At 42.4% G+C, this 14,949-nt stretch overlaps 1 protein-coding gene across 1 annotated transcript; it reads right to left on the bottom strand.

Moving 5' to 3' along the window:
- Positions 1-1,039: 1,039 nt before the first annotated feature.
- KCTD2 (potassium channel tetramerization domain containing 2) lies at positions 1,040-14,558 on the bottom strand. Its single transcript, XM_080994277.1, has 6 exons — positions 14,096-14,558; positions 12,438-12,546; positions 11,610-11,701; positions 8,085-8,180; positions 6,407-6,532; positions 1,040-4,689 (listed from the first exon to the last, which is right to left on the bottom strand). The coding sequence occupies exons 1-6, from the start codon at positions 14,393-14,395 to the stop codon at positions 4,660-4,662; spliced, it is 753 nt and encodes a 250-aa protein (XP_080850403.1). The 5' UTR covers positions 14,396-14,558; the 3' UTR covers positions 1,040-4,659.
- Between the last annotated feature and the right edge of the window lie 391 nt (positions 14,559-14,949).

Below are 14,949 nucleotides of genomic sequence, written 5' to 3'. Positions count from 1 at the left end.
GTTCAGATCTGTTTAATTATTGTACGGTTGGGAACATTGTCTCCACAGGTGGCCAACTTTCCTGTGAGAACAACTGCTCAGGTGTAAGTACCCCACAGGCCTACATTCTTAGCATCATGTGTTTGTAATACTAGTAAAGAAGTAAAATATGATCTCTATGAAAATACAGAAGCTTGACATGCTACTTTTTAGGCTTCAGAGAACTACAAATTACACTGAAACATAGACTACAGGGTATAGGTTAATATTACCTGCATGGCTTTATCCTCCAAATGTACAGAAAAGGGCAACCAGTGTTATCAAGGGAATGGATAAATGTGAAAAAAAGTTACAGCATTTGGGGCTTTTCAGAGAAAAGGAAAATAAGCAGCAACATGGAAGTATAGTAGAATTGTAGTGTTAGAAATTATGCATGACATGGAGGAAGTGTATAAATATATATATATTTCTCCTCCTGTCATAATACTAAAACACATGGACATTCAATGAAGTTGAATGTTGGAAGATTCAGAAGAAAAATAAAGAGAGTAGTGGCCTTGTAACTTTCAAACTCCTTATTTTTTGAATGATCAGAGAAGTCACCTCACCTCATTCTTAGTATTTTAGCACCCTTAATTCTCAATGGCCTGAGACGCAAGTCTCCTTTGGACAACAATGAAAACATAAAAATGATACAAAATTGTACCCTCCGGTATTAAAAATGAGGACCCCAACTTTTTTTAATCTACAAGGTAGTAGCTTAAACCCATGACAATGGATCTGCTTTCACCCTTACATTTCTGTCTTGTTTAAGTAGGCAGTGTGTGAACAGACATTAGGTGTCTTCTCTTTGATGACAGCATTTTCTGTTCTGCTGCAAGAGTTTGGGTAAAGTGTAAGAGCTTGTAAGCTTTCAGCAACAGAACCACCAAAAGCTATTGCTTCCAGGTTAGAAGTTGTTGCAGTCTTTGTGACAGAGAAAACACACGTGAAAGACACTCCCAAGCTCTCTTTACTACAGGTAGAGTTGTAGGGCGTAAGAAAATAGCTCAGATGCTCGTCATGTCAGAATCTTTATTGGAAAAAAAAAAATCACAGCATCTCCATTATTATTCAAACACATTTAATAAACAAAGAGAAACAGTAGCAAAGGGCACTGACATGTGACGAACTGTACAAAACCTCAAGGTTTGCAGGCAAAACCTGAGGGTGAGGAGCCCACGGCCCAGCTGCGGAGGTCCGAGGAGCCAACCCCCACCCCCTTGTGGAAAACCCCCCTCCCCTCGGACCACTCAGTCACCCCTGAGAAAAATTGATTAAAAATGTGCAGAAACAAAGACACTTTTAAGAGGTTAGCTCCAACCTTGCTGTAACGGAATAATTGGCCACTGGGAAACTGGACCTGCTACTGGTCCCCAGGGGCTAGCTAATATTTTAAAGGAAACCTCCTCAAGAGATGCAAATCACCCAGATAAATACCCATCCTATCATTTGCTCCTCTCTTTTCATTTACTGCCTTCTGCAGGGGATACAGGGTTCTTACTTATTTTCCAGCTTTTTAGTTTAGGAGATAATGTTTGGACAGAGAAAGGCAAATGGAAGGAAAAGCCCTGTTGCTAATAAAGGCAGAGATAAAACTGGTGCAGAACATGGAAGCCAGTTCTTGAGATTAACAGGGCCTGGAAGTGACCTGTCTTTGTGGGGAAAGAATATCACAAATGGATGAGCTAGAATGGTGTCTTGCCGTAGCTGGATATCAAGCCCTTATACTAGGAAAGCCAATAGCTTTTCCAATCTCTAATACTGTTTCTATCTCCAGCTAAACAGCTCACCACTCCAGGGAGGGTCCCAACAAATTTGATTACTTTAGTTGAGAATACTTAACAAGGAAAGGTAGGGAGAAGGCAATTGTGTTCCAGTGAAGAACTTAAAATCCACTGAAAAACTCTCACTAGTTGTCAGCAGCAAGTGGAGTATATAGGATAGGACTACCCCATTTATTAGGCAGAAACACTGCTTCTCAGAGAAGTTTAACTGCAATCCTGCTGTAATGCATTGCATCAAGCCAGTTACGGCTCAACTCACAATCTGGTTTTCCTCCAGATTCCAATGGAGCCATTCCCAATGGCACAATATGGGCAACAGAATGAGTCTTATTTATCCAGTCTGTTATCCTGACATCAGGCACTCCTCTAATGGGGCTTCCCCATGCATGGTGTTTTTTGGTGACTATAAAATAAAGCAATGAGGTATTCATTTTGATTAACTAAAGCTACACAGTAAGGTCTCCTTCCAAGCAAACCTAACACTGCTACGTGCCCAGCAAGGTGGGGAATGAGTTGGGTTAGGCCATGTTGGAAATGGCAGCTACTCTTGGCATTGTCAGCCTGTTTTTCTTTCAACTAGTTCATAGCACCACTGCCCACTCTCGCCTCCTCCCTGAGAACGAGAGATTATGAGGGTATATGTGAATGCTATATATATAAATATATATCTGCAGTTCTTATACTTCCTCGCCGCACATACACACCCGATTATTTATCAGTTGTGGACATACACTGACAACAGCTGAAGGTACAAGATAGGGGTTTATGTACACATCACAGTGTTAGTTAGATCCAGCCAAGACGTACAGTCTAATCATGCCAATACCAACACATTATAAACAGGAAGGGCAGGGCAAGACTGGAATGTTGGTTTACTTCAACACAATATGGAGCCAGTTGAGTCTCAGCAGCCACCGACTGACCTCAAGACCTTTGGTACAGTCTTCTTGTAATAGAGACTGAACTAGGACATGTTATTCAAACCCTTAACCTACCAAAACTTCTCTGGAGGTGCATTGTGGGAAGCTCAGTGATATATGCACATACAAACTGAAGAACGATGGAGGATGTGGGGCAGCGGGGAATTAAGTGCCAAACTTGATTTAAACTCCATGCATTTTATCCGCGATGAGGCCTTTAATGTCCCCATCCAAACTTCACGCACTGTCCTTCTACCCCACCCTTTTCACTTTTAAGGAAGAAATAGAACGAGAAGCCTCATCAACTCACACTATAAAACATAAAGAAGACACAGTGAATGCAATTCCTTGGTGGAAAATTCCAAACACATCAATTTGTATATAAGGGGTCTTCAGATTGTAAGCGGAGAGCTTTGATTATTGCCGAGGGACACCAAAGCATTTCAATTTTTCTGAAACTTTGGTTCGGTATGTTTTGGGGCTTATCTCAAAGGCCCAGAAGTCAAGATGACTCCCAAGGAACAAAGCCAGGATACGGAGGGGAGGTACCATGCAACAAATGCTTAAGGGATTCCCATTTACCAACAACTAGGAGGGGACATTTCACTGATTAGGGATGGCACAAGTTCACCAACAAGATCAGTGAGTCCCATTTGGCTAAGATCAGAAGAGAGGCACGACATTTTCACGTCCATTCAAGGCATTCCAAAGGAAAAAAAAAACATTACAGAAGTTCACTCACCACTTTGGACAAGAAAGAAAAATCACAACAGTTTGGCAACTTTCATCACCACCCCTCCCCACCCCCCGCAATACCACTTAGTTATTTTGGGTAAGATAATACAATAAAAGGAGGTGGAGGATTGAAAGTGCAGAATCACCATGTGTAAATAAGGGACCCTCCGTCCCTGAATGTATTGGATAAAGAGTTGTTAAAGCCTACCAAAGTAACTAAGAGTACAAAGAAAACCTGCTTTTAATGCAGGACGAACAAGGGGGTCTTTTCATGCTGCTGAATACAAGACAAGGCAAAGCTGAACTTGGCAGGGACAAATCCTCCAGATCAAAGAGCAACTTTAAAGTTAGTCAAGGGACTATACTCCAGGCTCTGGCAGGAAAAAAAATGGGACATAAGCCCCATTGCCACGCTCCCCTGACATTTAAGAGAATAAGAGATAGTAGAAATGGATTTGAAATTTGCAGAAATAGCATATTTTTAAACATGTGTGAATGGCGATGACCAAACCACACTGCGAGAAACGTTCAGAGCTTATATTTTAGTGTTATCTGAAGAAAAACCCTTCAGCCAAGGCCCCATGGTAAACATAACCCCACCCACTCCCAAATTAAAAATTGCCCATCTAACAGGTATCTGAGTCAGTCACAGATCCAAATCAAAAATATATATATTTTTTTGCTGGGGGGGGGTTCAGGAATGTTCTTGGTTTAGACATTTTCTTTCAAATGTATTTTCATCAGATCTGGGAAAGCGTGTTACAAATTTCTTTAAAAATGACACCATTAAACAAAACTCCTCAGTCATTAGTCCAGACCATTGATGCCTGGGATATCTTAAAAGAGCCCAGGAATCTGGGCAGCCCTCCCTTTTAGCCCTCTCTAAAGAGAGCCAAAAACACAATTAAATAAAAATAAATCACATCAGTGCCAAGACAGAAATAAAAAGAAACAGAGTTAGTGGAGTAAAGGGGGCTATCTGGCTGGAAGATTCTCTTCTTTCTTCATCTTCTGTAACTGGAGTGGGATGAGCCTTTGGTTTTCACCAGGATTAATTTTCTACTGGCAGGACAGGCTCAGCTTTGCTTTGTGTTAATTTGATTACTGTACAAAAGCAAGGTTGGACTGCAGGAAAAATGCTCTGCCCAGCTAGATTGCCCTTTTGACATCTGGGAGTTTTAAAGTATTAGATGCTTAGATTACATCCGTGATCCTCGTTCCTGAAGAATCTGTGGGGAGAGAAGCACCAAGACAACAGCAGTTAGCTAGAATTTATATGATTGGAACTTATTGCAACAGAGGGGGAAAGAAACAGAAGGAAAAATCTGAACTTTGTACCATAGTACTTAGCACCTGGCTTCTCACCCAGGGTATTATAGGAAAAAGTTATTAACTACAGGAAACTAAATACTCTACAAAATAAACCCTTAGCTGGTTAGGTTCTTTGTTATTGCTAAACTGAATTATTTAGCTCCAGGCTAAAATATTTGACTTTTGAGGCATACTTGGGCTGTGCTTTGGCAGCTGGTTCTGTCTAATAATACATGTATAGTTTTGTTTTGTGGCACCTTTGGTATTGATACATATTGGCCCTTCCAGCTCACTATTTGTACTACACTTTAAGTAGATTTCATCATCAGTTTTAAGCTTCTGTTTCATGGATTAAACTGCTGGGAATAGTTGGACTATATCAGCTTTCAAGTTGTTCTAACACTACAGCATTGTGTGGCTTGTGAATATTTGTGGATGCAGTCACACAGAAAGCTGCCATATAACAACAGCTGGTCCATTAGCTCTGTGCTGCCTACACTGACTGGCAGCAACTTGCCAGTTTCAGGCATGATTCTCTCCCAGCCCTACCTGGAAGGGCTGGGGATTGAACCTGGGACTGAGCTATAACCCATCCCTTATCTTAACCCACAGCTTCTCTCGATCTCCCTTCATTTTTCAGATCAATGTAAGATTTAGTGACAGAGGCTACAGGTTGAATCCAATGGTGTCTGTTAGCTGACAGCAAAGGTTCCATCAATGGAATGGGGAGAGAAGCCACTTTCAGCAATACCTCTGCAGTCTCCTTATTGCCCCCCCCCCCTCACCAAAAAACACCCACAATATTCTAGAGGGTCCTCCAACCCTCTTGAGCAGATGTAGATTATGTGCTTAGAGGGCTGTGGGTGGAAGGAGGAACTACTGAAAATTACTCCCCTCCCTGTTTCATGGACGGAAGCCTTATTGTCAAATAGGCACCATTAGATACAACCCTATAGCACAAATATATTCAGAAATGTTAACATGGTCCTTGCCAACTCCTTTATGCAGCACTACATTACGCATGGGAGACATGTTCTGTGCAAATTTGCAGTGGTGACAGTGCTAAAGAGAAGACCAGACTCTCTGAACCTGCAATCCTATACATACTTATCTGGAGTAACCCCACTGATACCAACAAGATTTACTTCTTAGCAGACATTGCACTGAAAGATTAAAAGCTCCCAGAGACTCTTTCAGAAACTTTACGGAAGATGGAAGCAGGGAGAGGAACTGTTTCTAAAGATTACCATTAGGAGAACACACTGAAAGCTTGACAGCTTCTTTACCAGATATTTTCAGAATTAACTGACCAATAAACTAGGAATTATCTACCACCACCCTTGCCTCCCTCATTTCAGTGGCTTATACTTCCACAATTTCTAATTGTAGGGTATTGCATTTATCTTAGACTTTTATGTTGTGAACCACCCTGAGATCTACAGGTACAGGGTAGTATACAAATTATTATTATCATCATTATTATTATTATTATTATTATTATTGACAAAACTCTGACTAACAGGAACTATACACCTTGCAACATCAAAAGCAAGCTGCCTTCTGTATTTATTCCATTCTGTATTAAGAAACATTAATGTGATCCTCAAGGAATTCAATCGCAAGCAGGTTCCTCACCTTTGCTTTCTCACTAGGCTCTATCACTATGCCATTGGTAGAGTTATTGAGCTCTCTGGACACAACACATAGAAATTCTGCTTGGTCTTCATTTCCATAGTTATAAGAAGATCCAATACTGATTAGCTGATGAAATAAAAACAAGAGAATGTAAAAGTTAGAAGCAGCAATAAACAAGGAATAGTATAGAATTAGCCTTAAAATACTAGGCTAAAATGGGTTGGGGTTCTCCAGATGTTATTGCACTCCTGTTCCTGTCATTTACAGATAGTATAACAATAGACCAGTTGTGATGAAAAATGTAGTTCAGCAACATGTGGAAAGATACAAGATTCCCATCACTGAACTAAAATATGATCTTGGTCTGTATTTAGTCTCTCACAGTGATCAAATACAGATCTGCAGGAGAAAGCATTAAAGAGTACAAGACAGAGCACCCTGCACCTTTATATTCCTTATTAACTTTTAGAAGGTTTAAGGACACATCCATACTTTAGTCTGAGCCCCCGAAATGCTGTGATTCACAAAACCAACAAGCAATCCATGTGTATTTTCTGTCAAGCTATTGTGCTCCTTCTTGTTATTACTTAAAATTCCACCAGTGCCATTTTAAAATATACACACTAATATTTTTTCCCCCAAAACGAAAAAGGCCACAGATGCATCTAGGAAACACCAAACAAGGAAATGAATAATTTAGGACTGAGTTGTATCCAACTAAATTACTGTGTGTGCAGAACAATTTCTGCAAGTGCGATAGAACTGGACTTTTACTGGTTTATTTAAAAGCATTTCTAGGCAGCTTAATATTTTTTAAAACCTTTAGGATTATGGAAAAGTAGCAAAAAACAATGTTATAAAAACAGATAGAGAAGACAGGGACTAATGCTGGTTGTTTAGCCTATAAGGATTACTTGAGTTGAACAAATGAGCGTCCAAGATGGGGAAAAATGATAGTCACCAGCTCATCAGTACGATGACTTTCATACTTGGAAGTGAAGCTCTACAGTACCCCAAATCAGGATTGCGGGAAGCTGCCATCCATAAATACCCCAAACAATGCATTTTCTTAGGCAAAAGAACTGAAGTCCTACAGAGCCCCCTAATGATGGTTCAATATAATAAAAAAGAATTCCTCCTCATTAAGAGGAAATTGAACAGACCAGAATGCATAAAACCAGAAGTAAATAAAAAACCAGTAACCTAACAAGATTGGAAGCATTAGTCAAAGCACATTCTGCCACAGTCTCTCATAGGAAAAGGGTGGGCCCTGCAAGTTGTGCACTTATTTATGAGTGCAAGATTAGCATCAGTCAACAGTTTCAAGGCTGACAGCATTTATCAACAAAAGTGAAGACTGAGGAATGGTAATGGGCAGAGGCTTGTAATCAGACTTCCCTAAAAGATAATCAGCAATTATCTGTTAGAGGCTCAGTGATCAGACTTCTCTCCAGGCAACAGCAGACTAGGTACAATTTATGTTCCATGAGAATTCCCATATTCTCTAGATTCTGAAAAGGTGAAAGGAGAACCCACTAAAGCATTCATTATACACTAAGCTGTTGACAGCCCCTTCCTATCAATAACAAATAATAGAGGGGCAAGATTAGCCATTTTATAAGCCTTGTGAATTGGGCCCCTTCTTCCAGATAGGGAAGTATTCTTTAGCACTGGATACCTGTTCAAATTTCCATCCATCAGACATAGTGGACACCATCTGGGTGAGCTCTTCCTCTTGGCACTGCAAGACTCTGTAAACATGCTTGACAGGTCCCTGGGACACAAAGGGGAACCAAACAATAAGTTAGAAATTAACATTGTGGCTTTGCCAAGTAGTGGTAGCTTGTTTAAAGAGGCTTAGCTTCAAGGAAATTAGTGTGTCACAGGCCCTTGCTGATTCCTGAGAACACACACCACTAGAAATGTTTCAAAAGGACATTTCATGCTTTTCCCAACCATCAAAAAAGACATGTGGCAAGTTTTGCTGAAAATCTGAGAGCCAGAAATAACCCCGGGGAGGTAGGTGTATAGAAGTGTAGGTATGGAGATAGCCAGGATAAAGGTAAAGGGTAAAGGGACCCCTGACCGTTAGGTCCAGTCGTGACTGACTCTGGGGTTGCGGCGCTCATCTCACTTTATTGGCCGAGGGAGCCGGCGTACAGCTTCCGGGTCATGTGGCCAGCATGACTAAGCCGCTTCTGGCAAACCAGAGCAGCGCACGGAAACACCGTTTATCTTCCCGCTGGAGCGGTACCTATTTATCTACTTGCACTTTGACGTGCTTTCGAACTGCTAGGTTGGCAGGAGCAGGGACCGAGCAACGGGAGCTCACCCCGTCGGGGGGATTTGAACCGCCGACCTTCTGATCGGCAAGTCCTAGGCTCCGTGGTTTAACCCACAGTGCCACCCGCGTCCATTGCATCAAACACTGGTGCATATTGGGATGGGATAAAGGCATCATGGCAACAGACTGCTACAAAGGACTCAAGTGAAAGTACAGTAATATAGTGCCTCTGGGAATGATAGGAAAATGACCCAGACTGCCCTTCTCTTCAGCATTTTTAACCTGGCATGTATCCCACTCAGCATGTAAACCACACCCATACAAATTTTCAAACAGGTTTTGAATTCACATCTGTTCTCTGCTGCTTTTATGAAGTGATTTGTATGCAGGCAATTAATGTGCATATTGTGTTTTACAGCTGTGCTGACTGGATTGTTTGAGTTGCTGCAAATCAAAAAGCTTTAAACTGTGCTTGTATTGTTCTACATGACACTTGCCACTTTGTGAGGAGGTTCTCCCAAAAAGCAGGATACAAATCCATTAGATATAAATAAATGAATAAATAAATATTGTGACAGACAAGGGAGCATTCTTTGCTGTCCCTTCCCCCTCATTTCCCAGCAGTTCATGAAGGATTTGGGTGAGCGAAGAGCTGCTTTGCCTCCCTTTCTGTCAGCTCCTGCAAAGGTCCAGCGGGAGCAGTGAGGTCCTTGTTGGCACCTCTGGCAAAAGCCCAGCACAAGGAAGAGAAGACACCTCTCCTTTCCTCCATCAAGAACTTGGTACAAGAAAGGATGCGTGGCTTCTTTTCCTTCTTGCTGGGCTTTTGCAGACTGAAACAGCACTGAAGCGCTGCTTGGATTTTCTGCAAAAGCCCATCATAGCAGCAAAGAAACCCAGCCCCCTTCTCCAAAGTGTATGTCACAGAGACTTCCGGGTTGGTGCGACCAGCTAATGGCGGATTCCCTCCGAGCTCTGGAGGGAATCGGCTCGGTGGAGGAGGGGTCCTGCCGCGGCGGCGACGCGGGGACCCTTAGAAACCACAGGCGCGGATGCCTGTGGACCTGGTGACTCGGCGGGCACCATTTGCGCCCCCCCGACCCACAAAGAAGCCTTTTTAAAGGCTTTGGAGAGGATACGGGGAGCGGCGTGGTGCTGTGAGTAGATCGCTTCTTCCACGGAGTGAAGCCGCAAGCCATGGCTGGAGAGCGCTGACTTCTTTCCTTGAATATTTGGACTTAAAAAGCAACAACCCGTGAGTAATTGGAACTAAAAATTTCTTCTAATTGAATTCGGTACGACCGGGGGAGGTGCTAAAAGGAAGTCCGCCTCCCCCCCTCTTGCAGGCAATTTAAAGCAAGAATTAAACAACTAAGATCGAGAGACTGTCTTTCTCTTTTTGAGATAAAATTCTTAATTTCACGATTTGGACTTATAAGCTAATTGCTGGAGGATTTGAACTGATCTTTGGCCTTGAAGTGCAACCCCCCCCCCCGATCCGGGAGTGACCCGAGAGGGAGCCTGTGAAGATATTTACAGAGTTTGACAGCTGTCAATTGAGCTGTCAAAGTCAAGAAATTCTGTTTTTTGTCATTTGTGTCGGTTACTTTTGTAACATTGGAACTGTAAGCTTTTAAAATTAGAGTGGCAACAATAACAAAATATCCGGATTGTTGGAAAAAGAACACTTAGTAACAAAAATCCCTCTAGAGGGGATTTGGAACATTACAATGGCTGCAGATGGAAAATTACAAGCAGAGTTAAATAGGGTCTTTGAACTGTTGGGAAAGCTGCAAAAGCAGAGTTCTGTTATGGCTATGAATCTGACAACCTTGAATTTAAAAATAAACAACTCTGCTGAAGTGGTGGACCTGACTCAAGAAGAATCTACAGCTGGGAAGAAAGGCTTGTGTGCTGTTTTGGAGGAACGTGAAGAAGGAGCAGAAATGACGCAAGTGAAAAAGGACAACCAGAGGCCTTCAAGGTCAGGATGCATGGAAGATAAAGTTTGTATGTCAAAAATCTGGTTTGAAATCGAAATTGAGAATGAAGAGTGGGGATTTTTTCCCATGGGGAGTCCGAAAGACTTATGGATTACAAATGTGGCGAAGGTGAAAATTGGACCGTTTGAGGCATTTGGGATATTTGGACTTGGAAAGAACAAGAAGCAAGATCTGGACTCTTCTTTTGAACACGAAGGACTGGTTGGAAAAGATTTGGACCCTTTCGGGTCGAAGATGCTCCGAGATTGGATGTCCAACATAAAGGACTGTCAACAAAACCGGCTGAAAGGGACTGAAAGAGATTTAAAGGCCTCGGACGTGATAGATCCAGGCTGAGAACTGTCAGATAGAAAGATAATATTTTGGGGATCAAAACCGGGGGAGGGGGGGGAGGAACGTTAGAATCCAAAGGGTTACAAGCATATGCTCTTATTTGTTAAGATTTTCTGTAAATATATATAATTGGGAATTTCGTGAAAGGGAGAGTGGATCGATCTTAGAAAAGGTGGATGTGGGTATTAAAATAAGGTATAGAAGTTTGAAAATGGTTAATGAAGATGATTTAAATAAAATATTAATAAGGGATTAATTTGGGCATAAAGAACTTGCTGGGCTAAATTTTGAATGGGGATGCAAGAAGGGGAGGTGGGGGAAGTCTGGGAAAGTGGTTAGGAAAATAAGATTTTGAAATTATATGTGTTTTTTGTGTGTAATGTTGATGTTTATGTTTTTTTGTGTGTTTGTCTTAAAAAATGAGAAAATCCCAATAAAAATTTTATAAAAAAAAAACAAAGTGTATGTCACAGAGAGAGAGTAGCAGTTGACCACAACCACAAATAAGGGAAGGCTAAGCACAGATTTGCCCTTGATTCCAGTTACAAAAATCCCCCCTTCTATTTTCTTTAACATGCATTACTTGAGAAGTTCTGCTTTCATTGTCCCGTATTCGCTCCTTCACCAGCCGCACTAGAGATGCAATGTTGTAAAACTCAGCTTCTTCCAGCACACCTAGGAATGAGAAGGGGGGTGCAGTTAGGAAGATTGTTAGCCTTAAAAAGGGAAGAATGCTAGAAGCAATATTGTGCTAACCCCAAAGTCTTCTGCGCAGATTACTGAAGCCTATGACACTGCAGAATTATTTTTTTGCATACTGTATATATTTTAACCTAAATAATTAATCTGCAGATCAACAAACGTTATATTACCAGAATCTCAATTTGCAAGAGCAAAAACAAAGGCAAAAATTAGAAAAAAAGGTGACCACAAACAGCTGCAAACACTTCTATTTCATTAAGAGCAGAAAACTAGAACTTGGGGATTCATGAAGATGTGTTCCCTCCATTTGAAGCTCTTCACAAAAAGGAGCTTGCTTTTGCAGACCACACTTCAATGAAAAACAACAAGTTAATACAAAATGCCACTGATGTTTATTAACAGAATGCCTTGTATGAGATAGTTGCATCAGAATAATGTGCCTCCATGAATAAAGCTGGTTTTGTACACCTCCTCCTTAGGTCAATCTAAAATAAACCACAATCTTATGACACAGAAAGATGCTGACCAAGGCCTCGCTCAGTCACAGGAGTCAATGCACTCAAGACCATGGATTTCAATGGGCTTAAGTGCACTAGCTCTGGGCTGAAATGTGGCCAACATCCATTAAGCTTCCCTCTGGTTTTCAAGGATATAGATTGATTTTTACCTTGCCCAAGTCAGACAAAGCACCGCAATCTCCATTTCTTACCTTCTTCTGCCAATTCCTTGTTTATTATGAGTTTTCCATGCCGGAGGTAGTTCAGGATTGGACCAAAATATGTGGGATCCCTATCAATGAGATATGCCCCCGTTTCATCCTGTTAGAGATACACCAGTGTCAGATTCTGATGCTAAAATGGACAATTCAATGGAATGAAGACATTTGGCTGGGGGGGGGAGACTAGTCTTACAAAGGTTGAGAATTTGGTCCTCTGTAAAGAATTACACTTCTCAGGAAAACCAGTGGGCTCTTTTAAACTAGTTGAATCATCCACAAAAGACAGAAGTTAGATTTAACATGTTGTCATGGTTATGGTGGAGACTATGGGTATCTTCTGCTGAAGTAGTGGAGGTGGATGGGAAAACAGTGCTGGCAGGTTTCTAAACCCTGGCGTCAAAAGCTTTTTATGCCTACCTTTACTGTAAGATGACACCATGATATAATTAAAAAAGGTAGGGTACCACCTACATAAGGCAATTCCACCTAATCACTTAATCATATGCTTATTTACTTGAAATAAACTGTTCTTGCATCTATCAGCGACATTCTCCTAAAAATTAGTGAGATCGGCTCCTGAATTGTCATGATATGACAATGACAAGCAGCAAAAACAAAAATGAGCACAACCCTAACTCTTGCAACTGAATTCTAAAGAAATACTTTTGCCAATCTAAACTGTCAGTCTAATCCAAACTGACTTCTATTATGTGTCAAGCAAACATCAACTCAGATCACTCTTTAGTAAGGATAAAAAAGAAAAGAAAAAAAGATTCTGCTGAACACAAGTGGTGCAGTGCAATCAATTCCTTTGACTACGTGCTCAGATGTTTTGTTTGTTTGTTTAAGATCACCAAGGAAGCTATAAATAAGAAACAGAGCTTACCCATTCTCACTATGATTTAATTATTCTGGGAAATGGCTTTTGTTCTATTCTAAAATAATGTCTTTTACAGAGCGCTCAAAATCTTCCACAGTATTTAAACACTCTCAGCAATTATCTGCTGAAAGAAACCACCCTATTCACAAGTATTTTCACTTTGCACACAAGATTAAAGCTTTTCAGTTTTCTTATTTCCCTAAAACAGAAGCAGAGGCCACACTATTGATGAATAAGAGTACAGCACCTGTGTAATGACTGCATAGTTAATATATTGAAATTACTACTTACAGGGAAGTGTCGGGTCAACACAGAAACCACTAGAGGGGCTATAAACTGTCACTGAAGTGGGCAGGCACCCCACTGCCACATGCAACGGGAGCAATGCCCCTTTCTTTTTTTGCTGAGGAGTTCCCATCAAGGCTTTGGTTAGCTTTGATGCCTGCAAAAACACACCCTGCAAAGTATCCTGGGGACTGTGGCTTGCTAGGGGTGCTGAGAACCGTAGCTCTGTGAGGGGTAACCTCTAGTTCCCAGGATTAGGGTGGGGGGGAATGCTTTAAATGCATTGGGTGAAAGAGGCTTAAATGCGTGGAAACAAGCCTATTATTCCAGTGATCGCAGCGGGAAGGAGACGAGACGGAGGGTATGAGGGCTACCGGGGTGCGGAGAACATGCCGTCGTTCTAGGAAAGCGCCCCAGGAGGGGCCGGGCGGTTAAGGAAGGAAGAGGTCAGCGCTGCCACTCCACATGGACCCACCGGACTCACCTTGTCGGAGCCCAGTTCGGGCCCCTCCTGGCAGCAGAGGCGGCAGAGGAAGGACTTGGGCTCTCGGCAGAGAGTCTGGCGGGTGCTCACGAAGTAGGTGCCGCCCACGTTGAGCCGGACCCACTTGGAGCCCCCGCTGCTGCTCCCGCCGCCCCCCGACCCGGCTCTCTCAGGCGCCGGCGGCTCCGGGCTGCGCGGCGGGCAAGCGGGCGTCGCGGCTGGACGAGGGCTGGGCGGCCCCGGCAGCGGGCTGGGAGTGCGGCCCCGCGGCGGCCCTTCTCCGGCCACCAGCTCCGCCATTCTGGGCTACGGTTTCTTCCCCTGGGCCTACGGCAGGCAGACGGGCAACGGTCGCCCCAGCTCAACGGCCAGGTCGGAGAAACTGGAGCTGCGCTCGGCGGGGCTCGGAAGCCATCACCCCAGTCCCTGCTGACAGGGAGAGCCGGACTTCCGGGAGGAAAGGTCACTTCCGGGTCACCAACCGTTCTCTGGGGGGCAACAGCCGCCGAGGCCTTACATGCTCCTCGTTTACCATTACATAGTAATGCTGGAGGTAGCCAGCAGAAGCGGAGAATAATAATTATTATTATTTAAATTAATTTTAATTGATTTTAATTTAATTAATTTAAATTTTAATTAAATTTAAATTATATAAAATTATTTAAAGGGAAAAGTCTCCAATAGAACAAGGCATTAGAGGAAACAGGATTCCAGGAAGGAAACAGAAACTTCGTTCCTAGATTACCTATACCATAGATACACAAAAGTATAGAACGGCACTTTTGTTTGCAGAGGACACTTCCTAGTTATTTTCGAATCCCCTTTCCCCGCTCTGTCAGCGTGATGAAAGTGAC

The sequence above is a fragment of the Podarcis pityusensis genome (genome assembly GCF_964106645.2).
Source record: "Podarcis pityusensis genome assembly, chromosome: 2".
Lineage (NCBI taxonomy): Eukaryota > Metazoa > Chordata > Lepidosauria > Squamata > Lacertidae > Podarcis > Podarcis pityusensis.
Note: the sequence above shows the minus strand (reverse complement) of the source record. Positions and strands in the feature narration are given on the sequence as shown.